This window comes from Rhea pennata, chromosome 8 (genome assembly GCF_028389875.1).
Source record: "Rhea pennata isolate bPtePen1 chromosome 8, bPtePen1.pri, whole genome shotgun sequence".
Taxonomy (NCBI): Eukaryota; Metazoa; Chordata; class Aves; order Rheiformes; family Rheidae; genus Rhea; species Rhea pennata.
In genome coordinates, this window is record NC_084670.1 from 21,991,902 (window position 1) to 22,019,759 (window position 27,858).

The 27,858-nt window shown below is 37.2% G+C and overlaps 1 protein-coding gene across 1 annotated transcript in view; it reads left to right on the forward strand.

Annotated features, from left to right (window-relative positions):
- Positions 1-27,301, forward strand: part of LOC134143605 (9,11-endoperoxide prostaglandin H2 reductase-like) — a 50,462-nt gene extending 23,161 nt beyond the window's left edge. Inside the window, exons 4-8 of the mRNA XM_062581771.1 lie at positions 11,917-12,008; positions 17,885-18,067; positions 18,592-18,651; positions 20,708-20,809; positions 27,044-27,301. Coding sequence (XP_062437755.1) covers positions 11,917-12,008; positions 17,885-18,067; positions 18,592-18,651; positions 20,708-20,803 — 431 coding nt within the window. The 3' untranslated portion in view covers positions 20,804-20,809; positions 27,044-27,301. The remainder of the gene's footprint in view (positions 1-11,916; positions 12,009-17,884; positions 18,068-18,591; positions 18,652-20,707; positions 20,810-27,043) is intronic.
- Positions 27,302-27,858: the final 557 nt, after the last annotated feature.

A 27,858-nucleotide genomic window follows, 5' to 3' on the forward strand; every position in this document is an offset into this window, starting at 1 on the left:
TTGAAATTACTCAATTTGCCAGTGTGTTTAAAAGCCAGCTTTGTCCACACTGAAGAGGTTCTGAAAATGCAGTGACAATAAACACAGTTCTACATGAAAAACTGATTGTGTTACAGGAATCATAATGTATGTCTTTCTGCAAGAGACTTTTGACACCATTAAAGCTCTCAGTATGGACCTAAGTCTTTGGTCTTGTTGAAGTTAACAAGCTTTTAGTGGCTTTGTATTCACACATAGTTTGAGTGCATACATTTGAAAATCTCAGTCTGAATTTCAATTTATATCAAGGTTAATATTTGTCATGGAAAGGTCCATCTAGCTGGGACAAGCAACATTTTAAAATAATGTAAATAATTAATAAGCATTTTTTTCCTCTAGAGGGAGGGTAAATAGTGTTGGTACCAAGGATTGTAAAACTTTTAAATAGAGTGGGATTTTTTAGGTTTGTGTTAAGTTTTAGATTGGTGGTAATGGTCACAAATTGTCATAAGAAAATTCCCAATTGGAGAGAAGGAAAAAAATTCTTCATTGCAGGAGCGATTAAGCACAGGAAGTTGTTCAGACCATTGTGGAGTCTCTGTCTGTGGAGACTGTCAAAACTCAGCTTGATATGGCCTTGAGCACCCTGACCTAATGTAAGTTAACTCTTGAGTTTTGAGTAGGATGTTGGACTAGGTGACTGGCAGAAGTTCCTCCAAACCTTATTTTTCCTGTGATTCCACAGTCAGTAGCTGTGATTAGTTTGGAATGATGGTAAGCTAAATATGGGACCATTTAATACAGAGTTTTCTTTAGGAGCAAGTCTGCATTATGTATACAAGAGCAGGGAGTTTCTGAGCATGGAGAAGTTCCATACTTCTTCTCGGGCACTCTGACTCTTCATGTATTACTGTGTTGTATTTTGTAGTATATCCTCTTTCCACCCAATCTCCTCATCTTTGACTGCCTTGTTTCTCCTAGATCCACCTTTTCTGTCTCAGACCCTTTTCTTTCAACTGCTACTTACCTATTGTTATATGCCACTATAACCCATTTGTTGTTCTGTTGAAATGCTATTGCTGCTACCAGCATTTTGGCTGTACTCTCTTCCTTCCTCAGTGTATTCCAGTTGGCCAAGAATACCCACTGATAGTAAAGCTCAAATGATCTCTGACTTTCTGCAGTGTTTGTACCTGTAAGAACAGAAAATCAGGCAGAGACTGCACTTATCGAAAGTTTCTAGGTGGTTCTTTAAACACAGGAAAGAAAAAGACATAATTTGTAACCCATAACACTTTTGCAGAGTGTTACTGACTTTAGTGGCTTTCTGGTCAGATTTAAGGGATCATCAGCTTTTTTTTCCTGATTGTAGCCACATGCCTTTCAGATTACAAACCTCTTCTCTGAACTTGTTTTTTAAATTGCCTTGTTTGCAGAGTTTCTTGGAATGGGCAGGCAGAACACATCGCATCCTGCCAAGGTGATATGTTAGGCATATGCACCTTAGTTGTTTCATAGGCATAACTAGCTCCTCAGTAAATGAACAGCTGTAATGAAGAGGAACTGCTGATATTTGCAGTGTATCTACATTCACAGCTTTGTGGACATGGTCTTAAAAAAAATTCTCAAAGATGGATCCAGTCTAGGTTCATCTGAGACAGGATATGTAGCTGAGACACAGGGCTGCAGTAACACAAATTGTAGGTCTTCTGGACTGAAGTATCTTCTCGCACAACTAACTGAGGAAGGATCAGAGGGCTTGACTCTGTAGAGTGCACACAGGTAGGTGTGCACTAATATTTACAGAACTCTGCCCCCAACTAATAGAAGCTTTGTGTAAGCAGTTACAAATAAATGTGAAATACTTGCCAAATTACTGAATAGATATTCTAGAGAGCAGAAAACTTACATAGAAAGTTAAATGAACCTTCTCTGACAATGAATCCAATTTTAGAAAACAAAGTACCAAGGGCTATAGAAGAATCTTCAAAGCTTTTATTTGAATGCAGCGTGTGCTAATGGAATTGTGATTATATAATTGGTAGATAAGTATCTACTGGTTCACTGAGATGTTTGTACCTCCTTAACTTTGGTCTGTCTTGATCCTTGAGTGCCTAATAGTACTTCCTCTATATACTGTTAACAGAGGTTTTGGTTTGAGTTGTAGTATCAGAAGCTTGTCATAAACAGAAAATAAGTTCAGGTGACATTTTCCTTTGTTATCATTAAAAAGTCCTCACTGTGGCTTACCATAATTCTGTTTTTAATAATCTTCTCTTTGTATTTCATCAAAAGGAGTTTGATATTAACATTTTTCAGAATAACATCTATGAACAGTCTAAAATAAGAACTTGAATAGTATATGTCAGCAATTTGATTACTCTCTGCAGTTGGTTAGCTGCCATACTGAAGTTTGGGGCTGTGCTCCTTGGAGCCAGTTTGATTTCTGTTTTTGAAACCTGAAGAGAATCTCGTACTGGCCCAAGGCTGAGATCTCAGGAACACACTTGAAAGAGTGTTTCATATTTTAGCACTCTTTTGCTAGTACTTGAATCCGTTGTCCAACTGCCTAATGCAAGTAAGCAACTATCTCAAGATCTCCCTTCAGATTAAACGCATTTTCCCAGAATTTCAGGCATTTTTCTCGAGTTTTTTTTAAGGGAGAACATGGCACATATTACAGCATGCCTGTTCTTGCATAAAAACAGATAGAGGGATACTGAAGCTGCTTTTGTCCCGTACAGTGAGAAAAATGCAAGATTTATGTTAAAATAACAAATCCTGAAAGTTTTTTCCAATTCATTTTTTTTTATCCCTCTGGGTTGATGTCTGGGACGTGGTCCAGTATCTTTCTGGTTTGCCTTTGAACTAAAGAGTCTTTGGCTGGTTAAACATGCCAGTCTTTTATATTCTTCTGGCTAAATCCTACAGTATGTGTTCTTAGTCTGTTAAAAGTTCTACCAGTATTTTTCTCCCTCTTTATTCTGAATTTTTTACAGTTTTACTCTCTAGACTCCTTTGCCTATAAGCAAGGCAAAGTTGAACTTTCAGCCAGCTTTTTTAGCATTCCTATTGTATAGCCGGAGTCCAGTCATTAAATTTACTGTTTTCCTTTAATATTTTTCTAGGAAAGGATGTCATAAAGTCCTAGTAAATAAAGTTGGAAAGGAAATTACTTACAACAGCATACAAAGGTATAACAATTGTATTATTCTGTAACATGAACCAAAAATTATAAATGTTATGTACGATTCTACAAATTGTACAGAAATTGTATTAGAACTATTATTTTGCACAGTAATCAAATATGACACTGCTTGATACACATGAGATTAATATGCTGATAAGAAAGGACTCAGTGGAGAGAATTACATTTTCTATGACTGCTAAAGTATGTTGCCATCCGTAGATCTTCAAAGCCTAGGATTTGCATGCGCCTGGGCCCAGCCCTGCTTCCAGGGGCAGCTGTGCTCTGGAATTAAATTGCCATTTAAATTATGAGAAATCGTCCAGTCTTTTTATTAAGAGTGTAGACCAAACTGATAGCAGTTTAGATCTCATTCTTAAACTGATTCATACTAGCTGAGGATCTAGTTCAGTACTTGTAACTTAAATTTCAAGAAGTAGCTTCTTTAAAAGCAGTTATGTCTGAGACTGTAGTATTTATCTTGTTGTTGCTATTGTGATTTCTTAATCTCCTCCAATTTGGTCGCAGCTGCTTCACAGGAGCAGGAAGAATATTAAAAATCCTAGTCCTAAAAGCAGGTAAAATTAAGTTCAGGTGAATTGTCAGCCAAGTGACCCCATTGCTGTATGTGCAAATGTGTTGAGGCCACAGAAAGAGTAAATAAACCAGTATCTGCAGTCTAGTGCTGTGAGCATACCTTGGAGGTAGAGAGCTCTAGATGTGCATTTTGTTCAACAGGCTGCGTATGCATTTTCCATCGGAGAGTTACGGGATAAACAGTTGCTGAGGAAAAAATGAGAAAATTCTTATTTTGGTCAGTGAGATGTTTATGTATAATAGCTGGCTCTTCCTGTTGTAACAGCTGAAATCAGCTAGGATTCTTGTAATATCAAACCTATGGTTTGAGTTCTTGTGGTCTGGTACATTCTCATTTGTGGAATTATCTTCTCCGATACTTCAGGACAGAGGCTTGGCTGCCTGCAGAGCCCATTCCAAGATACATACGTTGAGTCAAACGTTCCCTTGACAGCTGCAACGTTCTTGTACCAGCAGTTGTCTGCTGGCACATGAAAGCGGTGTGGTAACTGCTTTTACATCATGAATAGTCATTATGCTTGCACACTGGTAATTGATCTGCTCCTAGCAAAATGACCCTTTCCATATGCAGTGAGTGCCTTTAATGACCCTGATTTTGGCATTGTGGCTAGCCCATCATTTTGGAAAGCTTTTCATACACATGCACATGATTACTTGTCCCTCCGTCTAAAAGTGCTGGGGAGAATGAACGTTTCCAGCCGGCTTTTGGCCCTGAAATTGGCAAGTGTGATAACAGGGTGATCACTCGGTTCATGTCCCATGGGGACTTGGTGGCATTTTGCTAAATGTAGAACTTCTTGCTTGTTTTCTTTTAGTGTAAGCAGTACAGCTTACGCTTACATGAGGCATTCATGCTTGTACCAGAAATTTTTTGATGTGTTAATATATTATTTTCTTAAATACAGATAAATGTTCTTGAATGGATTGTATTTATTTTCATTTAGTTGTTGTTTTTAATAATATTTTCTCTCCATATATGATTTGATGAGAGTCCCTAAAGTAACAAAGATTGTTTAGCCCTAATAATGGAAGGTGAAGTGGCTATATTCTTGGAGAAGCCCGATTTTCCCTAATTCCAAATGATGGAAAAAATCTCATCAACCTTATTAATATCCTTATCTTTCATCTTTGGGTATAGACCAGTGCAGTTGTCATCTTTTCCTCCTGCATTATCTGTCCATCCTCAAGGGTGGAGGGTTGAGTAAGCCAAATGTATTTTTTTGTGGGTGGCACACGACGCTCATACATCCTTTCCTAGAGGACGTATTCTGGTATAATTGCTCTTCTACTGAAAAATTATTCTGTGCCTGTACTTACATTGTCAAATGCTGAACAACTAACATTTCACAAATGCTTATGTTATATTTTCACAGAATATTGGTCATAAGAGTGAGTATGCTGGTAGAAATCGTGTATGTGTCTGTGGAAGCTGCACTGAAGTTTTAATTGGTAAAAGCAAATAACTGATTTTCATAGCAACACAAATCTACTCATTAGTATCAGTATATTCTCTCTGCATACATAAAGATGTCTGATGGGCTTGTTATTATCAGAAACTGTTAAGAAAAAAGTGTTTTCATGGTTTGAAGGTGTTTGCAGTTGTTGAGGATGTTGGTTGCACCACACCCTGTTTATCAGATAAGTCTGCAATAAAAGACATATGCAGAAAGAAATGACTACTCATTTCTTATGCTAAAAATCAGAAAGAAGCCCTCATAATGTGAAACAATTAAGAATAAGAAATTGACGTTTTGGTGCAGATATATAACTGAAAACAAATCCAAACTTGCAAGACTGACTGTCCTCATTTGTTACATTTTACTGTTTTATTTTTTTCTATAATGAACTTTATTTCTAAATGCAAAAATAAGCCCTCAGATTACTTTGTTTAGTGACCTAGAGGTTCTACTGTGGACATAACTCTTGGAAGAAGCTACTATTGAAGTCCATTGCAAAGGAAAGTCTTACCAAAAAAAAAAAAAAACAAAACAAAAAAAAAAAAACAAAAAAAAAACTAACACTTTGCATCAGTAAATAATATACCCAATTTGGGGAAAAGGCATCATTTGTCTCTCTTGAAAGTGTTGCATTGGTGCTTTGAACAGGAGCTGCAGAATGATCTGAGTATAAAAATGTGCTTTCAGGCTTTTTAAAGCTGTATTCTGTTTACAACATGACTCTACATGCATAAAACTGACAAAAGAGAAGGGGAAGTCTACTGGAGTACAGGGGAATTGATTCAGCTTTGAAAACAACCAAACACAACCTTTTTGATGGAACATTTTAATCTGACATGATTTGTAATGCCAGCTTGAGGAAGAAATTTGTCAATTAATAATTTAGACATACTGAAGTACTGAGGATGAGCAGCCAGGGTTAAAGAGACTGAGAATATGTTAAGCTAGTACTGCTACCTTACACGATTTAGTCAGATATTTAGCTGATGTGTTAAATGAGTTTTTATGATGGATTTTCAGCCATGGAAGTTGACAATTTGACTACTGCTGTTGTGTTGTCCTCACAGGTTGTCTTGGCTTAAGGGGATCTGTCACAGGAGTAAGAATGGAATTGCAGTAGCAGGAAAGTCATTTGAAGGGAGATAATGCATCTGTATTACTGTAGCAGATAGGATAAGAAAAAAATCCCTTGGAGGTGGAAGCATGATTTCTGAGGTTAGGAAGTGGGTCCTGTTGTCAGTTTTGCCAGTCTTCCTATGGTGATTTTAGACAGGACGCTTAGCCTTTTGGTGTCTGTTTTATGGTCTGTAAAATGGGAACAAGTCACTCTTTGTAGATTTAAAACCTAATTCCTTTATGGGTGTATTGTCAAGAGTCATCTGCTTTCTTTTTGAAGATTTTGACTTGCAATTTGCATGTTGGGCACTCTCAACTTACGACTTCTGACTAGCAGGCCAAGCTGGAATCCAGCCTTTATGGTTTAGTTGAGTAATACTATTTGCCTAAAGTGAGATTTTTAATGTGCGTATCTCAGAAAATGTGGGCCTTTCTAACCTCTGTAACCTCCTTTAATAAAGATACTGCAGTTGACCTCTTGTGAAAAGTGGATGCATTTGTGTTTTTACTCTGTGGCTTGAGCAGAACCTGTGACGGAATGGGCACTGTTCGCTGCACAGGGGAATTCTCCCTTGCCTGGGACTAATGTCAAGGAACAGGCAGGGGAAGGAAAACTGCCTCCACAAAGCCAGCATCCAGTTTTGTCATTTAAAAAAATTTTTGATCTGAACTTTGTACAGTTAATATTTCAGAAAGTCTTCAGAAGTCTGATAAAAGCTCATAGTAGTGTTCAAGAAAGATAAGGCTCACTATTGTAATAAAACAGTGTTGTGGTGCCACACAATATATTTATGCTTTATTGTGGCAAGACTAACAGTGTCCATCAAACTCGATAATTTGGTATTATACTATATATTTGGTATTATATAGTAAAGGAAGAAATAACCAATCGTTCTCTAGGTTGCTATAAAAGGTATGTTAAGCTTAATACACAACTGCATTGTGAGCCAGTCTGTTAGCTTGAGGTATTGCTTCACAGCAGCTGGGGGTAGTATAGTCTAGTGGAATTACTCCCCTATATGCTGGAGGCCAAGATGGTTGTGTGTGTAATAAGAGAGATATTAATTCTTCAATTATCATCAGTCATATTTTGAAGGCCAATATGTTTTCAAATTTGTCTTGCAAAGTTTCATTGCAGTTTTTCAAAGCTGGATGAAAATTTCTATTCACCATTGTGCACTGGTTAGTCAATTTTTAACATGCATATAAGAGGTATTACTACTCAGTTTTCCTGTAATCCTCTGAAGTCGGAGTATCAAGGAATATGGCAAAACTTCGGTAGGCCTTTGGAGCTAATGGGGAATTGCAAACTTTGTTTATTGCACCTGGCACTTTTTTAAGATCTGCTTCATAATGGGCCAATCCACTCACTTTCTCAAGCAGATAAGGAAGATGCTTTTTCTCCCTGTGTCAAAGCTCTGTGACTGTAAATAAGGCAGTATAAATGTATATTTTAAGTATATTTAGGAAGGTATCTTAACTAGCACATTTTACAATATTTGACTCAAGGGGGTTTGAACTTCAGGACTTGCTAGATCGGTGATGTCTAAGGAAGTACAGATTTTAAAAGCATCTGTTACTATAACAGCTAGGATGTGAATTGTGGCTGAATTTTCTGAAATGAGATTTTTAAGCTTACTAAACAGGTATTAAATTTAAAACACTTTTTTCCCCCATTTCAACGGAGTTCTGAGGGTTTGAGATCCATGACACAAACTCAGGGGAACCTGACTCTGGGGGGTCCCTGAGAGAGGCCAGAAGAAATGTGTCTCAACTTGGTCCTTTCCCACCATCATAGCTGTTTGAAGGCAAATAAGTGAGGAACCTTTTAGGCAAATTTTTCCCTAAAGTTAAGTCTTTTTATATAGGAAAAAAAAGTACAAATGCATGTTTTATAGATTCGAATGCAAGTGTTACAAGTTTTTAAGTAGGCAAGAGCTTGAATATTGATATTATGCAAGTAGATGCAACACAGTTTATGACAGTCTCTAATTGCACAAAATTAAACTTAATGAAGGAGAAGTGCAGAAATCTTCATATCACACATATATTATCCTGTAGTAAACTAATCCTGTTTCTTCATCTCTTCCAATTCACCCAAAGGAGAGCTTCGTCCCTAATGCAAGTTAGATTAGTCTAAGAATTTTTGAGTTTATGTTGATAAACCTTTACACCAGAAAGGCTTCATTGATACAAATTACACTCTGGCCCTCCTTACCTTCTGTTCTGTGTCTTATCACACAGACTGATAAAGAACCTGTAAAGATATTCCCTTAAGTGAGAGGAATCTTGAGCTGCTTATTCCAAACCTGGGCATTTTTTGTGATGCCTGCATAAAGCACAGCAATTAAACATGATGAAGCTTTTTTTTGAGGTACTGGAAGAATTAATGACTATTAAACACATGGAGTTCTTCAGTATGCATCTTTTTATTTCTACTATTGATGTGGTAATTTTTTGTATCTTATTTGATATACATAGCCATAAGTTTCAGGTCTGACAGATGAGGCTAGGTGCTACTTGGTTCTTGATTTTCCTGTCAGTCATTTTCTATCTGATTCTTTATTCTTAGGAATTAATTCAGTAGATGTAAACATGGAAATAATTCCTTATAATCTCCTGATTAAGGCAGTCCTTTTCCAGATTTGGGCAATTTAGGGCAAATGTATTAACCATCAATTAAGTAGATGAAAGCATTTCTTGCCATCTCTGAAAGGTGATCTGTTATCATTGGTTGAAATTCAGACTCTTCATTTGTTCAAGAAATTTCAGTGTTTCAAATTCATATTACCAATGTGTGTTGAAATAAATATGAAAAATTACAGTCCGATTATTAAAAATCTTATTTAGTGTTTTGACTTTTGTATTAAATTACAATATATGTTTATGTATTTGACTTGTAACCAAAAGCAAACTAATGAAGTAGAGATGAAGGGTTCTAACTTTATGAAAACAAAATACATGGATTTAATTAAATTGAAATATTTCAGTCATCTTCCATTTTAAAAAAAAAGATACGAAAATGCTGTTTCCATAAAAATATTATTTTTATCGTTTATTTATTTCCTGGGAAATTTTTTACTTTCTTGGCTATTTTGGATTCTGCCTTCTCTGTGCAGTGTTACTTTAAATACTGTAATGCCATGATATTGATTTTAGTAAAGGTGACTCTGATGACTTTTAAAGCAAAACATAACTGAACTGAACCTGCTTGATGGCAGCCCTAACAAACTTAATAGGGAATGCAGTGAGACTGTGGAACAACCTTCCAAGTAAAGTTGCAGACTTCTAAAAATATGCAAGGAACAAAACCCTGTGTATACTGTAGGGAAGAAAACTGCTAGCTTTTTGTGGGAATGGACAAGAAGTCTAATGAGCCCTTTCAGCTTCCACTTCTGTGATTAAGTTTTGTTGTGTTTTAGTTTGAAGTAAAAGCTTTATTCTTCACAGGCAGTAGTAGCCTGTTTTTTGTAACTCCTTAGCTCTCAACAAGTGTGTGCAAATTTTTGGTTCACCGTTGTGTTAAAACTGATAATGTTTTTCAGACTCTTTTGGCATAAAGATTTATTAGTGTTGACACTCCAGGATTGTTTGTCAGCAGAACTCAAAAGCTTATGTTTCACTCCTCCTGACAGATTAAATACAAATTATGTGAATTGCTGTAGTGTAGGTTATAAGCTGATTGTCACATATCTTGAGCAGTGATCGTATCTGTAAGTGAAAGCTATCTCGCATTTTACGTGTTAATGTATTTTTTACCTTTGTATTCCACAAAAGAAACCACATTAAAAAGTGATAGTAGGCATGCAGGTTTTACAGACTTAACTGCTTGTGCTGCCAAAATATGTAAAAGCAACGTTACAGCAGAGTTGCCTATACTTACATGGTTAGTGGCTTTTCAAATACAAAAATTCTTTTCAGGCCTTTAACAATGTGGTTATAATAGCAGTAAACTGTAACTTCACTTTGGAATTTAAACGGAAAAGGCTAGAACAATTAAATTTCTCTATTTTGTCCAGCTAAATCAAACTTGCAAATTCAAGATACTTTGTAATTCTGTAGCTTGTTTTTTTCTTTAAATGACAATTTAGTCTACTTATGAATTACTTATTAAACATAAAACATATGTGCATTTTAAAAATAAGTACATGCTTAGTACGTTCCCCTTCAGCATTTTCGTTAGCTTTATTCTCGATCATGGTAAATTCCTCCTTTTAATGTATTCATATGTGCCAGTTGCATTCATGAGTGCTGTATGTGAGTCTGTATCTGAGGTTCAGTTTCAAGGCAGCTCCACTGATTTCCCCACTGACCTCAAGACAGTGGTGATTCTAACTCTGGGGTGAAGGCAGAGTTGATTCAGGTGTAGTTCATTTGACATCAGATGTCTGAAATTGCCCAGTCTCTCCCCCCCCCCCTCGCCCCCTCCCCCCCAAAATAAACAGTATAATTTTTGGCTTAATTCCTTTCTTTTTTGTTATAGGTGTTTGTATGCATATTCATAGATGAGGACATGCTTGTAGATTATATAGAACTGACCTGGAGAAATACTGAATTAAATACAGTGTTTGAACTCCTGTGTTTACAGGACTTGAAATAGACTCTCCATCTGGAGAGTTACTAACTGAAATCTAGATCAAATCAATGAAGACAAAGTTCGAGGCTTGAGAAACGAGTCTGCTTCATAGTCTACAGAATCCACAGCCTAAAGAGACCACTATTAGCCTGACTACAGTTGGTTTCCGTATTAACTGTCCTAGCACAGGATAAGAACCAAAATACTGAAGAGTAGTCAGGGTTGAAGTGTGGTAGCAGGCCAATATTGGGAAGTGTGCTTTATTATATCTGAGGTTCACAGGAAGACCTCTAATGGCTGTCAATGCTTAATTAATAGGTATGCACACATATGTAAGGCTTACTTTAAAAACAACCCTAATGTTGTCTGTGTGCAGCTTTATCTTCATTTGCATGTCAACAGGAGCTAAGAAATCTAACAGTTCTAGTGTAGATTCTCTTTCCTACAGTTTCATTTTCTTGAATTTTGTTAGATACTGCTTATTTTATTCTGACTTCTTTACTGAGTTTTTATGTAATCTCTTTGTAACAGTAACAATCTAATGGAAACATAAGCAGGATTATATAGTTCGTTTGGACTGCATGTCCTTGTGTTTGTTACTCGTACCTTATTAGTCTTCTGCAAATGTTCCACTTTCCTTTAGTTTTGGCAAGCTGCTCAGAACACCATTTCCTTCTTTTCATTCTGGTGAAGTGCAATTGTTCTTTGCTTACACTACATTAGCCTTTCCCAGAATTTAGCTTGGAGTTTTTATACACTGGGGAGCTTCCACTATGCTTAGATTATAAAACGGTTTCCTAGTGTGACTGTGACGGAACCATGTTTTCAGATAATGCTGTCAAACTAGATTTCAGGGGTTTTGTTTGTTTATTTTTCTGCTGTATGGAATGGATGGGACAGTCACAGTCATTTTGTATCTTGAAAATGATATTTTTCAAGTTATCCTTCCAAATAGTTAGGCTTATCCTATAACTTTTTTTTTTTTTTTTTGCTTCTCTTGTTAGGTTTGTGTAGAGCAATTGGTGTAAGCAACTTTCTTATCAGTCATCTTGAGCAACTAGAGGAAGACTGTGTGGTTATCCCACATGTTAATCAGGTGAGTGGATAAATGTATTTAAAATATTTGAGTTTGTTTTTTCTTTTTTTTTTCTTTTTAATAGTTGTCATCTCCTCACTTTGTGCCTGAAAGACCAGACTCGGATAGTCATATTCTTGCATTTTATTCCCTTTTATTTCACTAAACCAAAATACGTATGTTTGAAACTATTTAGGAAGGCCACCTGAACTCAAGAAGCGTTCCTCTTCCTTTCCCTGTTTTGTCCCAGCTGCTTGTTTGTGGCTAGTTTTGAGGCACAAAAAAAATGTAAAGTCAGTGTGCCAACTTTTGATGCTGACAGCAGGGAAATAAAATTCCAGTAGCTCGAAACATCTAGCATTTCCAGAGTGAATGAGCTTTTTGAGAGCCTATGCTAAAACATTATAAATAATTCCTCTAAGCAACACTGAAACCCTGAGGCAAATTAGGTACTCATCAAAGTGGGTGCCATTACCCTTCCTCCTCCCTGTTTACATCAGCAAGATGACCTTAAATTCAGTGAACATCTCATTTAGGAAGATCTCGCCAGGGCCCAGGCAAGGTTTTTTGCTGCTCTAGGCAGATAAAAGATTGCCAGCTACGTAACAGCAGGCTTCCAGGGCACAGACAACTGGTCCCTTGTTGCAGTTGTCTGCCCACAGCTATGTGGGAAATTCCTGCCCCAGTTCCTATCTCCTACTGCCAGGGAAAATGCCTATATGCTAACACAGAACAGGTGACTGGCAGGGCTTGAGGGCAGGCTCATGTTTTTCCCCCTGCTACAGGTGGTGAGGATTTCTGGTAGCTGTTCATGTTATAATGTCATAGAATTGGTAAGGTTGGAAGAGACCTCTGGAGATCATTTAGTCCAACCCTCAAACGAGTGGCCTGTACGGGGATCAAACCTGCAACCTTGGCATTATTACCACCACGCTCTAAACAACTGAGCTAAACCTAACCCCATAAATGACCACAGTAAGATTGCCCAGAAGATGACTGCACATCTAGACTCTGCACATACTACCGACAAGAAACAACATTTTTTTCCGTTCATATCTGTAGAGTAGCATGATTTCTGTTATGCTTACCTTTTTTTATTTCTTAGAGTTTTTTGTCATATATAGACAATTACAAAGTAGCAAAACATGGAGGAAAAAAGTTGTGAAAATGGTTATTTCAAGTTCAGTCTTTCTTTTCTTTGTGGTTGGCTGTTGACAGAGATGTGTCCATTTCTGGTGGTGGTAACCCATTTTTCTAGTAGAGCTGGGAGACTAAAGTGTGATATTTCAAAATGGAGATTGTCTTTTAGTGTATTATAATCATACATTTTAAAGCAAGTAAAGGAATTCTGTTCTGGACTGTGTGACTGTGTGGCCTGGGTTACTAAAGGGTAGTTACGGTAATGTTAAATTAACCACAAATCAAATAAAATAAACCAAATAGACTTAAGTTATTTAAAATCAGCCATTGAAGTATGATTAAAGACAGGTAGGTTGATGACTGTTAAAGAATCAGCAAGTTTGCCAAAGTTCAACTGTGTCTCCTCTTCAGATATACATATCTCCGAAGCCTTACTGGAGTTTGGCAGAAATTGTTACTGGCTGTTTAAATGAGAATAGCCTTTCAATGCCTGTCAATGTCTTACAATGCCATGGTGTGCCAGAAGTAGTGATGGAGCAGAGTTGCTTTTTAATATTGTTTGATGCCATCTTTTTGTTCTGTGGCTGAAAAAAAGGAGACGAAACGTTGAGACAGTAGTGATACTGCAAGATTGATGGGGTGTGTGTGTGTTCCTTGCTGACAGTCAGTTTTAGCTGAGTGATGTTGTCATCAACCAAACTAAACAAAAAAAAAAAAAATTGTTCAGAGTGCAATCTTTTTCTTCAACATTCAGCCATTTACTTAAGGTGATATGCAGCATTGTTTCAAGTCAAAAACAAAACCCAATGATGAAATAACCATACCACTGCTCTACTTTGAATATTTTCATTAAAAATTATATAGCATTAATTTACACTTTTCAGAGTTACAGGTGTCTTACAAGCTGTACTTGAGAGTATCCTCAAGATAGCAATTATTTTGCTTCTTGTTTAATGTTGGAAAGGAGAAGCTTTAGTTGCTGAGTTTAATGAAGAGATGACTTAAGCACTACCAAGTAACTACTGAATTCCTAAGATGAAATTGAGACTAGAAGTGCTATGCCTAATGCTTAGCTTAGTCACTAGTATTCTGTTAATACCAAAAAATCTTTGCTATATTGATGCATAAAATTGCCTACCTTTTTAATGAAGCTTATTTCTCAATATAAAACACTTGCAAACAATTATTTTATAGAATCTAATTATTAATGATGAAAATGATGGAAAATCACCTCCCTATTAGCCCTGGTAAAGTTACATAAAGAATTGAGGGTTTTCTCTCAATTCCAACAGTTCTTATATTAAAATTGAAAATTATTTTTCTGTGACAAGGAGGACGTAGAAGGACAGAAGAAAAGCAGTTCTTTATCAGACTTTGTAGTCTTTACAAACTAGACTGTAAGCACTGCTTCTCTTTCTGGTTGCTGGATGGAACAGTTCCATCATGTTCTTTAACAAAGTGGGAGAGAGCAGGCTTTTCAAGAGCATAGTCTTGTTAAGGCATGTAGTAGTAAGTAAGCAGCTTTTAGGATAACCAGTTACAATTAAAAAAAAAAAAAAAAAAAAAAAAAAAAAAAAAAAAAACCTGAATCACTCTATACAAAGCCACAATAAATGTTTTATTCTAGCATCACATAGAATGAAACATACAGCGTAGACATTACAAGTTCATATTCCAGAGTTCGTAACTGCTTTGGCAGTGCTACGTGTGGATGTGTGGTGGAGGAAGGTGCAGCCTCTTTGAAGTTCCTTGTCCCTGTCACTCTTTAGGGAAAAAATTACATTTTCCAAATAATTTAATTTATGTGTACATTTCACTTAATAAGTCCAGATACCGAGTCCGGATACCAACTGTTACTGTCTAGGCTCTGCGCAGGAGTGCTCGTCAGTATTTCTGTGCATCTGTAGAGCTGCAACTTACTGTGCAACAAGCTCAGAGTGATTTAAGTAATGCTGTTAAGATCTGTGTTAACAGATACTAACCTTATACCCTGTTAGGTAACTTGTACAAGGTAGAAATGTGTTTTGGTATTTTGAGGCCTCAGGAAACAGTCCCCCTGTACATAAACTTACCTGCTGTTGCTCTTTAGAAAAAAACTCATTTCTGGACTTAAATTTTATAAGGAAAATAATTAGACTGTGCATTCCCCATGGGAGGCTGACTGAAGTCCAGATGCAGGAAAATTCTGCCAGGTGAAAAGGTTGGAGGGACCAGCAGCGGGGTGGAAAGAGCAGGGGCCAGTCGGGGCCCGCGGCCGGCCCCAAACCCTGCTTCCGTGGCGCTCGCCTCCGGCCGGCGCCGAGCGGCTGGGAGGGCGTCGGTAGTGGGAGCCGCCAGCTCTGGTTAAACACGTGCCGGACTTTACCCGGAGGTTGCTCAGCACAGAGCGCCAGAAGAGGTGACCACGGTGCTCGGCCGCCGCAGGCGGGGGGGGCCTGGCCTGAGAGGGGCCGCGGGTGGGCGGCCGGGCAGGCGGGCGCCGCGGCTGCCCCTGGTGCCGGGGAAGCAGGGTGGCCCGCGCCCCGCGCCCCTGCCAGCTCAGGGGCTGGTCCCTGGCCTGCGGAAGCTGCTAGAATCTTCCAGAAATGTTTGAAGAGGAAAAATTCTAAAGTAGGTATTTTATGTGGATTTTTTAATGTTTAGTAATGTTCCTAATACAAAAAAAAATTGCTTGCGCCTACCAACAGGCAACTGTGCACACAGAATTTGTCTCACAGACCTGAAGAGCCCTGATCCAGCAGGGGAGACGAAGACAGTTTTTGTGGGGCCAGAAGCGGCTGTTGCGCTATATTCTGCCTGTCAAGCCGGCAGGTGATGCATGAGCATGTGCTGTTGCTTTAACTGGGTACAGGGACACCCGCATCTGTGCTCCTTAGAAACCGTACTGGACCAGTGGCTGAATTCACCTTGTAGTTGTATTAGTATTAAGTGTTCAATGTGTCACCTGAAGCTGTGCAGATTGTCCAGATTTTTCAGCATTTGATCCTGAATCAGTGACTCTTTATTTAGTATTTTCTAGGCTATACAATTTTATAGTATATACTTATTTTTTAAAAAGTAATTTCTACTAGAATTACTTATTACAACTGTATTAATTCAGTAATACACCCTCTAGATAATAATTATAAACATTTTTATTAGATCTCCATGTTTGCATTTTATTAATATTTTTGAAGATGCTCCATTTTATATCTGTATTTAATAATCAGTACAAAATTTTACCTTCCCTAAGAGAGTACTTGCTGTTTCTGTGAAATACTCAGTTTTCTCGTTGTGGAGTCCAGTAAGGAGCACGTATGTTAGGTTTGTTCTGGTTAATCAATATTTTGAAAGGAGCTGCTTGTTCGTTCTTTCTTTTCCTTGCTGTTTTGCGTAACACACAATTAGAATATTTTTTTAAGTCAGCTCAAGCGCAAAAAAAAAGTTAATAAATGTATGACCTAAACACTCGTCTTACAAATATAAACATGAAAGGCAGAGGCCACCCAAAGGTCAAGAAGCATCAAAGGTTGAAGACATGGATGCGTCTGCTGCTTGAACCTTGGGTCTGAGTCCACCTAGTAATTTTGATTGGAGCAGCTTTGGGCTGACTCAGCCCTGCCTTGGAGGGGCATGCTTTTTTCTCCGCGCATGTTGGATGAGTGCCAGCCTATTGTTCCTGGCTATTGTTGTCTGAAAAGATGAGAAACAGGAAATGTTCGTTTGTCCCTTTTATGGTAGAAGAGCATTTCCAGATTCCATGTGTTGAGGTAATTGTTCAAAAGAGTATTTTTCTTCCAAAAGCGCAAGAGTTAGATCACTGGAACAGTGGTGACGGTTGTTGAGCTAAAGCCACATCACATGATTGCGCTCTAGTTTATAAAAGAAAATGCCATTCAATTGAGTGCAAAGGAAGGTGTTTCTAACAGTGTGTTCATGGGTTTTTAATATTCCTTACTACATTACTTAAAAAAAAAAACAAAAAAACAAAAAAGAGGTTCAGCCTTGGTTTGGCTAAACGCCAGGCTGCTTGACCCTTGAATTTTACCCCCCCCCCTTTTCAATAACCTATGTTTTCTTTTGCTTGCTATAACTATGTCTTTGTATCATGTTACTTTTTCTTTCTCAACTGAATCTTGGCAGCTCAGTGTTAGGGTCCCCTGCACGCCTCCTGCCACGGCCACTTCTGCTCCCCGAAGTGCTGGCAGGGCCGCCAGGCAGAGCCAGGATGCAGGCTTTTCTGTGTGTCCATTGCAAGCAGAGGGCAGGCCTCAGTCTTAGACAAGTTGTTTTGCTCAGGCTGTTATACATGCACGCACACACTGGCCTTTACAGCTTGGAGGATCAACAGATGGAAAAGAGTATTTAGAGAAGATAAGGCAGCCTTAAATCACCAATAAAAATGACCCAAGACTGATTCCCACAGTGCATTTACATATATTCTTCAAACACTGGGCAGTCTTTACTACCTGAGAACAGGAGGGCAAATCCAATTGCAGACAGAAAGCAGCTGCTCTGTACAGCTTCCTTCTTGGGGGAAACGTAAAATATGCAGTAAATTATTGTGCAAGTTAATGACAAAATATTGGTGGCTTGTTATCCTCCACATCTTCTACACATCTTCTAAAATTGATAACATACGTAAATCTTCCAGCAGTAGTGATTTCATTCATGTATTTTTAAGAAGACAGGACAAAAATATTATTTATTACTGATAACCATTTCTCTTAAATATACTCTAAAGATTTTTATTAACAGTTTCTTCCTATTTCTCTAAGGTTGAATATCATCCTTTCCAAAGACCTCAGGAGCTGGTGGATTATTGTAGGAGCAAAAATATTATTTTTGAAGGCTACTGTCCTTTAGCCAAAGGTGAAGCACTCACTCATCCTACTATTACTCAGCTGGCAAAGAAATATGGCAGAACTCCAGCACAGATTTGCATATGCTGGAGTATACAGGTAATGGGTGGGTATAAAAACCTAACTCTTGGGGAAAAAATGTAAATAGTTTGTTTTTTGTAAATCAACCTAGAGCTTATGCAGAAAGGATTATTACCTTTAATATGCAGCTGTCCCATGAACTAACTGTGCTGTACTGGAAGCTTGGAATGTAATACCCAGAACATGGCAATATTTTACATATGTGGAGAATCTGATTGTAGAGAATGAAAGGAACCACTGATAAGAGATATTTTCCAGCTAAATGCCATAATCAGTGAGTGGCATCGTTCCCTTTCTGTAGCTCAACAAAAAGCAGTAAGCAGTGAAGTAGTATATTGACATAAACCATGTAATCTGTGTTGAAATTTAATGCAGTGTGTATATATATATATATGCAATTACAAATAGTTGTATGTAGAAATGTCAGTGATATCTAAAAAGTAAATGAAAACCTCAGAAGGCATGAAGAATGTATTAAAATGTTTTGAAAATGAGATAATTTTGCTTGAAACCCTAAGTTTTAATGATGAGATGTTTTTCAGAATGGGATTGTCACTATTCCAAAGTCCACAAGAGAAGAAAGGATACAGGAAAACTGCAAGGTAAGATTTGGTTACACACTCAAGTCTGAGTAATATCCGAATTGTTGTTGTTTTCAATACTTGGGTATGCCTGCCCATTTTCCTATGCCAGTTTTACATTGGGCAAGTAAGATAAAATTGTCAAATTATAGTAGCGTAAAATTACTGCAGTGCAGTAGAATACTGTAATCCACAAATCTCAGAAACCAAATGGGATTTTACTTACTATATATGAAAAAAGGTATCCATAAAGAAAGCTTCCATAGTTAATTTTTATTAATAATATTTTTATTTATTACTTAGATGGTGGTAGAACAACATATCCCAGTTATGGATAGGTCCTTTGTATGGTAGACACACAAGTCAAGTGGAAGGAATTTGTTTGTACACTCTCTATAGCGCACAGACACTGTACAAAAGCTGTAAAACTCTGGCGGGGTGTCCCAGGAGACCTTTCAAGGAAGTCACAGTACTGGCTGAGCTGACTCTTCCCTGCCTTATTCTCATTGACTTGCAGGGAGGTCCCAGCATGCAAGTGATGGACAAAGTAAAAGTGAGAAAGGAAAGGGGATTGGCAGCATCCCTCCTCCTCCTCCTCCTTTCTTTTTCTCCACTTTACACCAAACATCTTTAATTCATATCTTCTTCTCTCCATTTCTCTAATCTGAAGGAGTGTTTTCTTGCGGAAAAAGTCCCACAATAACCTTGCTGTTACCTCCAAAAATATTTTAGGGGTATGAACTGTTTTGCAAATCAGAAACAAACTCTACAAGAAAACAGGAATATTCTTACCTCAGGTTAATCACTGACTGTGTGTATGAGTGAATCAACACAAACATAATGACATTTTCTTTTGGTGATTATGCTTGTTATATAGTTTCTGCCCTGACTGTATTCTGCCATCTACTCTGCTTTCTATGGTGAAGCCACAGCTGTTTGTGGTATTGTATTGTGTACTAGCTCAGAGAACTAATCTAGGTTAAAAACCACTCCTTCTCTCCCCCCTTAATTTGAGCCTAGATTAATTCTGTGCTTTGCAAAGTTTACTGTGTAGCCCCAGTAACTGGTTTAGTGCAACTGAATGGTTGCATTGTGGCAGAATCTAAAACATTTAGGATGGGGAAAAAAACTGGCACAGTTATCTGAAACCATTTATCACATCTCCCTTTCTTTTTTCCTCTTTACCCCACCCCGATGTGTTGGTCTAAGTCAATACCATTTCAGTTCTAGCTTAGGGAAAGCATGGACGTCATTAAGCCCCAAGTATATGAAATATTAGAAAGTATTTCTAGTTCAGTGGCTGGTCCGTGGTTTGGGTTTGAAAAGCCTGCGCACTGAGGTTTGCCTACAAGAGGCATGCTAGCAGCCAGCCATCCCTGGCTGTTGTGGGATGGGAGGAGCTCTTCTGGCAGCAATTCAGGCTCCACAGAACTTTGCTGAGAATGAAGGGCTGTGACAAACACTACAGACACTTTAGAGCAACTTCAATTTTGAAGTGATAATATCTGAAGAAGACAACTGCTAAGAAAACACTGTCACACAGACTTACATTGCAGGCCTCACAGCAGGAGGACTTAGTGGCTCTAAAAACATAGGCATGGAGGCGGGTGGTTGCTGTCAAGTTAGAGTAAGTACTGAGGAACTGTGGCACTCTTGCTGCAGCAGCTGATCCAGAAGTGTTCTGCCTAAGTAGGCAGAGACAAGGTAGAGAGAGATACAACCTTTGTTTTGCTGGCTTTGTGAAAGTCCTTATACTTCTGGTAACACTGGTACTGATAGTACTGATACTTCTAGTAACACTGATACTGCCACTGTCTTGGGCCCTTGCCTGAGGGCAGTGCTGTGAAATCGTGTACTAGAGTCTACAAATGAAAATGAGAGTCACAAAGGAGCAAACAGTGGAGCCTGTCAACTTGATAGAATGATATTTGTCTATGAGAAACATTCCAAACAATTTTCAAGAGGAAAAAAATTAGAAAAATCATGTCTCAATTTTGAATGAATCTTGGTGAGTTGAATATGAACACTTCTGATTCTCACTTTATCCATTATGTTAATTATTTGTGCATTCCCTTAGGTGTTTGATTTTACAATAGCAGAAGATGATGTTGAAATTCTGAATGGCATGCATGATGGCAGACATGTTTCCTGGGACCCAGGCCTCGTTGTGTGAATAAAGGTTTGAGCTTTTTCCTTTGTCGGAGATCAGTGAGTCACTCATGTGACTTACCTTCAGAGAAGATTACAATAAGAATGTAATTGTAAACTTAATTGCAGGTATTAATGATAACTGATTTGAAATCCTTAGCACTGATAATAGACAAAAGATTTTGGGGGTAGTACTTTTCGTACAGAGGTCTTGTGTATCCATCTAAAATCCTGATCCATAGTTCACTGAAGCCCATGCAAAGCCTGCTATTTGTATCATTGGTCTTGCATCAGGTCATTTAAGAAAGAACACGAGGATATAGTGCTTCCTAAAAAATAAAAAGCATTAGTGTACAATACAGATATTAAGTATGAAACAAGTTGTCACATACTTTGTTAGAGAGTTACAATGTTCAAAGAAGAAAAAGCTGTGTGAGAAAAATATATGAATACCGTTATTACTATATTACTATAAAGCTCCAACGAGAACGAGATGGCATGGCAATAAGCAATATAGTGAGTATCATAAAAAATTTGATATTATTGCATAGTAATTGAGTTGCCCCAGAGACTTTTATGCATATTATTTACCAGCCTGTAGGTGTATCCAAGTAGGAGCCCTTCCAGAGAAACTCATGCACAGATAAACTAATGGCGTGACTTAAGAGTTGAGCAGCAAGCTCTAAGAGCCAAAGAGGGATCTTCATTATTATCTTCATTCTCCTATTCTAAATTCTGCTGAGTTTTGTTTAGTTTTTAGTAAGAATTAGTCTAGCTTTCACTTTGTCCTGGAGAGCTCATTAACAGGTATACTGTACCTCAGATTTTATTGGAAAATGTGTGTGTATACACACACACACACATACACGTGTACACATATACATATGTAAGTGTATATACACACGCACATATATAAATATATATGTAAGTACATATGTACAGCGCGCACACACAGTTTATAGATATGTTTTCAGAATTATACCTGTAGAGTCTTTTTTCCACTTGGTATTTGACTTCTACTCACATTCATTTGATATTTTAGGAGTTCCTGTGTCTAGAAAGGTATGGAAAATCTGACTGATTTATATTGTGTGTGGACTTCCTGAGACAGTTTTCCCAGTGCTGTTCCGCCTTATTCATATCATGAAACAAAGTTCCTCAGTTTTTTTTTTATCAAGAAACAACTTAAAGCAATCGTATATTCTAGCCTGCATTGTTTGTCCTCAAAGCAAAGCTTCTATAGAGCTTGACTAAAATGCAGAGAATATTTTTTTCTTTTTGGTAACAGCTCCTCAGCATAATTGTATGGTTATTTGTAAACATTTCAGAGAAGAATTTTCCAGATTTGTCTCTTGAAGCATTATTATCATTTTAAAAATACAAGGCATTTTATGAAATGCTGCCCTTACTAATTAATACCTGTACAATGTACTGTTGCAAAAAAAAAGATAAGCAATCTACACAGTAGAGATTATTTCCAGCTTTTCAACTATTGCCTGCAGTTTACAGTATTTCAGTATCTGAGAATGCAAGTTTAGATATCTAAAAGTTGCAGTGTATTTGGCTTAACTGGTGTGATGAGGGATTCAGTAGTTCCAAAAAGTAAGACGTATTTATAAAATTAAGGTAATCTTTAGGGTTTTGTAGCATGTGCAAAAAATGATCATAGACTTGGTGAAATACACACAAATAAACCTTTTAACTCTGGGTAATTCTTCTGAGAAGTCACTTTACAGGACAATACCCTTGTGTAATAGTTTGCTCAGATTTTAACAGTAGGACAAAAACACAGTGCTTATGCCACCGTACTTACGCACCTGTACAATATATGAGAATTCAGAGCACAGTGAATCACTTGCCTAGTATTCAACTAGTATTCAGGTAGTTTGAGGGGATTTTTGTTTCTTTATTTTTTACTAGGGAATGCTATTTTGGAAACTACAGAAGAGAGGTTGGAATTTTACCTCTAGTTTTCCATAAAGAAGCAGTTATCGTATCAACATACTATCCCCTTTTCAAGTGTAAATGATGCATACAAAGTGAAACAAACATCTATGTAAGCTGGAAAACTTTTGCTTCAGTATTGCCAGGACATTATTAGTTAAGACTTAACTGCATAGTTGGGTATTGCATATTAGCCTGAACATATTCTGAGCTAAACAGAACTAAACTAGTTTTTCTTTCTGATTCCTCAGTATAGGTGACTATAGGTAACACTGAGGATGGTTTCCTAACTCATTGTTTATTTCATTTTTTCCTCTGTCAAAGATACTTTACTCTTGCTTTTGCAACTGCTTTTGCTAGAAAGGTAAGCCACCATGTTATCAGATCTACATTACACCAAAGCATTATGAAAGTAATGAAAGGGGAATGAAAGGAATAATTGGAGAGAGACAGAATTACTATAAAAGCATAATTCTATTTAAGAAATAGTTACAGGAAAGTTACAGTTTTAGTCCAATTATTTGTCCAAATTTAGTCATTCTCTAACTATCTTCAGACTTGATTATTGTTCTTTCAAGATTTTTTCCCAGAGTGGCTTATATAAATATAAAAATAAAATAAAATTTTCACTAACAGTTCTTTTGCTACCTGGTAGTGGCTTTAGATTTATGGAAATTTTACATACTTCCAATATATGGAAATAAGAGTTAAATTTTAAGTAATAACAGTGTAGAAAGCCAAGTGTAGTTTGAGCCAATATGAGCTTTTAAGCGCGAAGCCTCGGCTGCCCCATGCTGTCTTTCCCCCCACCCCGTGCGCTGTGCTGCTTTGCGCATTGGGCCATCGCTAATCCTCGCCATTGTTTTCTGCTGAAAACTGCAACTCCCCCGAGAGCCTGGAATCCTGTTATCGCCTGCCTGCTAGCAATGTAACGCACCTTATCGCTGTAGCTTGCTTTCGTTTGAATACAGCTTCCAGAAGTTTTACATTGTGCTGACTTAGAAGCCCTGAGCAAATCTTCTTTTGGTTTTGATGGGGTTGCACAGGGAAAGACTAACTCAGTGAATTCATATCTTATAGTCCTCTCTACAACTAAAATGGTGTTACAAATGTGGAAGATAGTTTCCTTTTAAACAAAGGCTGCTGCAAAATAAGTCTGCATTAAGTCTTCTAAAGCAAATTTTCTAAAGTACTTACAAATTTGATCATAATAAGTACATATATATAAAAGATAATAAACAATTGAAAAGGGAACAGTTGATGAGATTTAGGGTTGGCAGTGAAGAGTGGTGTCGTGTAATAGAAGGAGAACCTAGAAGACCAATGGCATATAAAAGGGCTGAACGTAAGATGCCATGCATGTTCTTTGCCAGGGCTGGCTGAAACTCCTCTTCCTGCCCTTGCTCGCGTAATACAAGCTTTCTCTAAAGAGAAAACTTTTCTGCCTTTCTACAATGACATTTGTTAATATAAAGCAAAATATCCATTTTATCACAATAACCATCATCTTGCCAATAGGACAAAGAACTACAGCTGAAAAAAAGTAAGGCACTTTTTCCTCTGTGTTATGTAGGTTATTTAGAGTCATGACTTACAAGGGCAGCACTTTCTAGTTAAGACAAAATTTATCTTATTTAAAATAATGACTTATATACCTAAGCGCAGTCAGCCTTCTTTGCAGGAGAACTATGATTGTTAATGGAATGGAAACTCTTTTGAAACAAATAAGGAAAGGAAAAAAATAAACAGAAAGTCAGTGGAAAGGGTGAGGCCACTTTCTGTGCAGCCAAGTAGCTTCCTGTCTGATTCTGAGTGGCTACCTCTCCTTTTTTTTGCCTATTTATGAATTTCATCTTTTATTTTACTGGCAATAAAGGCCTCTAAGAACCTTTAATTCAGAAATAATGGCAATGGTTTTGTAAAGTGCATATTTGAGATTTTTTTTTATCAAGCTACAGAAGTTTTTGTACAGTATCTGTCCCCCTAATGTAAATTTGAATGCAAGTGTGTTATTTTTCTGACTAGTATATATAAGAAGGAAACTATAATAGTAGTAAATTCACAAACCCTCTAAGTCAAGCAGACTGAAATGTATCCAGCCTTCTTTTTGCACTGTGGTTAACACTAGCTGATTTTCTTCTACAATAGCTGTGCAGAAATATTTTGACAGCAGGAAAGCTGACATTGACCCCTTGTTTTCAAAAGTGGGGACTAAGATGGAGTTGCGCTTGCTGTCAGTAATTGAATCCAAGCAGTTACCTCTACCCACCTTACCACACTGCTTCCAAAGCCTGGAAGCTCTGAGGAACACAACTATGGCTATAGTGCATTGGGTAAAGATAAAAAATAGACCAACCTACTGGTAATTCTTTGTATTGCTGTGCTGGGAGTCTTTTTTGTACTTAATCTTTGGCACTTTTTGCAATCTCCCTGAAAATGTCTGTGCTTTTGAAAGAGAATTTGAAGCATTTGCACTGCCTTGTAGTGAGCCTTTATGATATTTATGATATATATGTTGCAGCCTTAGTATTTGTCTTTTTTTCAGTGGCCACTTGTCCCTCTGCAGCCTCACACAGACCTAGTTACAGCTACCAGGACATTACAGAAGAGTTAGGAGTTTCTAAGGAACCAAAGCATGAGAACTGTCTCCAAAACTAGTCATTACCCACTGAAATAAATACAAAGGAGCACAAAGCCTGAGATGAATTTCAATCAATGATGTTGATGCTGCTTCCCAGTGGTATAACCTGTGTCACTGTTAACTCTGTTAGACATGGCCAACATTATGGGATGTACTTCTCTAAGCAACGTTGCACAGATCCATTGGTACCAGATCTTAATCACCCATGTAAACTGCTTCCCTGCTTTATTGGCTGTAACATGGGGCTTTTTTTTTTTTTTTTTTTTTTTTTTTTTTTTTTTATGAGATAGTGGTTCGCTGTGTCAAGCTTTTGTACTAAAGGCAGCTGTGCCCAAGAGGAGTCATTTATGGACTTGCTAAGGACTCTGCTAGCCAGTGCCCTTTAAGAACTGTTCTGTGGCTGAACTACTAACAGGAAATGCAGGAGTATGTTGGCAGAATATCATCCTATTAATTGTTACTCTTTTTTTTTTTTTTCCCTCCTCCTTCTTTCCTTCCAGCAAAATAGATTTCTGTGAGTTTCAAGCTAAGGCTTGGCAATTCCAAAATAATGAACGGGTGTTAAATTCATAACTTGGCTGTGAAGTGTGGGAGGGGGTAGGGAGGGAAACTATTACTTTTACAGTTTTGTAGTAACAGGAAGAGCAGAGATTGTTGTTTTCTTTTCTGTGGGAACTCATTCTTTTCTAATGGTTCTCTGTGACCTGGATTTGTCTTGTTAAAGAAATTAAGTATATTATTGTCAAGCTGAATTTAGGGTTAATCACTTGATTCAGGTATAGTTTAAGGGTGGTGAAAGATTAATTCATGAAGTACAGCTGTGACAGTCATATACTATAGTATACATTGACTTCCCTGGTGTAAAAAAAACAAAATACCCCCCCACACACACCACCTCTTCATATTAATGAAACAGCAAGTGTCTGGGTTTTTTATCCCATGATTTATGAGATTTTTGCATGATTATCAAAAATGCTTTATAATCAAGATCAAAATACCTCTGATGAGGCTGGAAGATTATCACGTCCTTTTTCAGGAAATGGTTATTTCACTGTTTTTGTCCTCAGTAATAAACATAAGCAATATCTAGGATCTCCTGATTAATGGCAGACTTTTCAGCTAAGGCTGCTGTTACTTCAGAATAGCATGTTAAGATCAGTTATCATGTCCGTTCATGTCTTTAGTTTGTCTAGCAGAAAACATGTAGTAGGACTTTCGTCCTGTATGATTGGATTAAAAATAGTTTTAAAAAGCTTTCTCGTACACTTTTAATAATGATGGCTTACACAGTTTCATCACTATGGAACTCCTTCTGCACTTTAATACGTACCAAAGATGATGTATCGTGGTTAGCTGTAGTAAAGCTGTTGCTTATGGTTTTGGGAGCAGAGATTTCCAGTAAAACTGTTTCAGGTTGCTTTCTGAACTCCTTCAATTTTTTTCTGTTTGGAATTAAGCTTTTCCTAATGTTATGTTTAGCTTGGTGATCTAAAAATAGAATACAAATCCTCACAAAAACCAAATATATCAGACTTGTAACAATAACATTTTAAAATAATGGTCTGTTCAATTAATATTAAAAATGAAAACATTTTCTAAATTAGACAATGCTAATACTAAGCATGTATGTGTATGCTCCAGTCTTTGCAATGTTTTCATCACTCTTTTTCTGCAAAACAGGTTTTTGATTTTAATCTGAAGGAAGAAGATACGGAATTTTTGAACACCATGAATGTCAACAGAAAACTAATTCATCTAACCTATCCGCTGTAGAAAGGATAATTTCAAATCATATTGCTCTAAACTCAGAAGTGGTGCAACTGAAATATTAATTCATTTAAAACTGAACAATAAATCTAAGTGGTTCTCTTGGGTATTTAGACTTCCCATGAATGGCTTAGATTTACTATTATGTTAAAAATTAATAAAATTATTTTATTCCCTATATTCACATATTTCTTGCTTACTTTTAACATGTTTTTTGTGCTTTTCTCAGAGCTTTATGGCATATTCTTCCCATGTGGGTTGAGCAATATTCTAATTAAGTTACCTCTACCTGTGTATACTTCATTTAAGCTGTCCTTTTAGTCCATTTGAAAAAAATGTTTTTTTTCCTGACAGACAGTTTTTAATGGGAATTAGGTACTTAACAATATAGAGTGGTAAAATGTGGAAGACAGTTAAAAACAAGTTAATTGACAAACATTTTTGTCCTTTTAAAAATCCTAGCGGAAGCTTATATGTGTGTCTAGGTACCTAGATTTCTGCGAAGAGAAGTCCTGACATCACTTGAGTGTTTTTCTTTCTTTCTTTCCTTTAGCTGTCTTCCATTACAAGTAAAATTAACTTTGCTTAATTTACTTCTGCACAAATTCATAGTATTATTTAAAAAAAAAGATTGACAGTACCTGCATTTCTATGTGTGCTTTATGCAAGTATCACCACTGCTCTATTATCACAGAATCCCAGAAAGGTTGAAGTTGGAAGGGACCTCT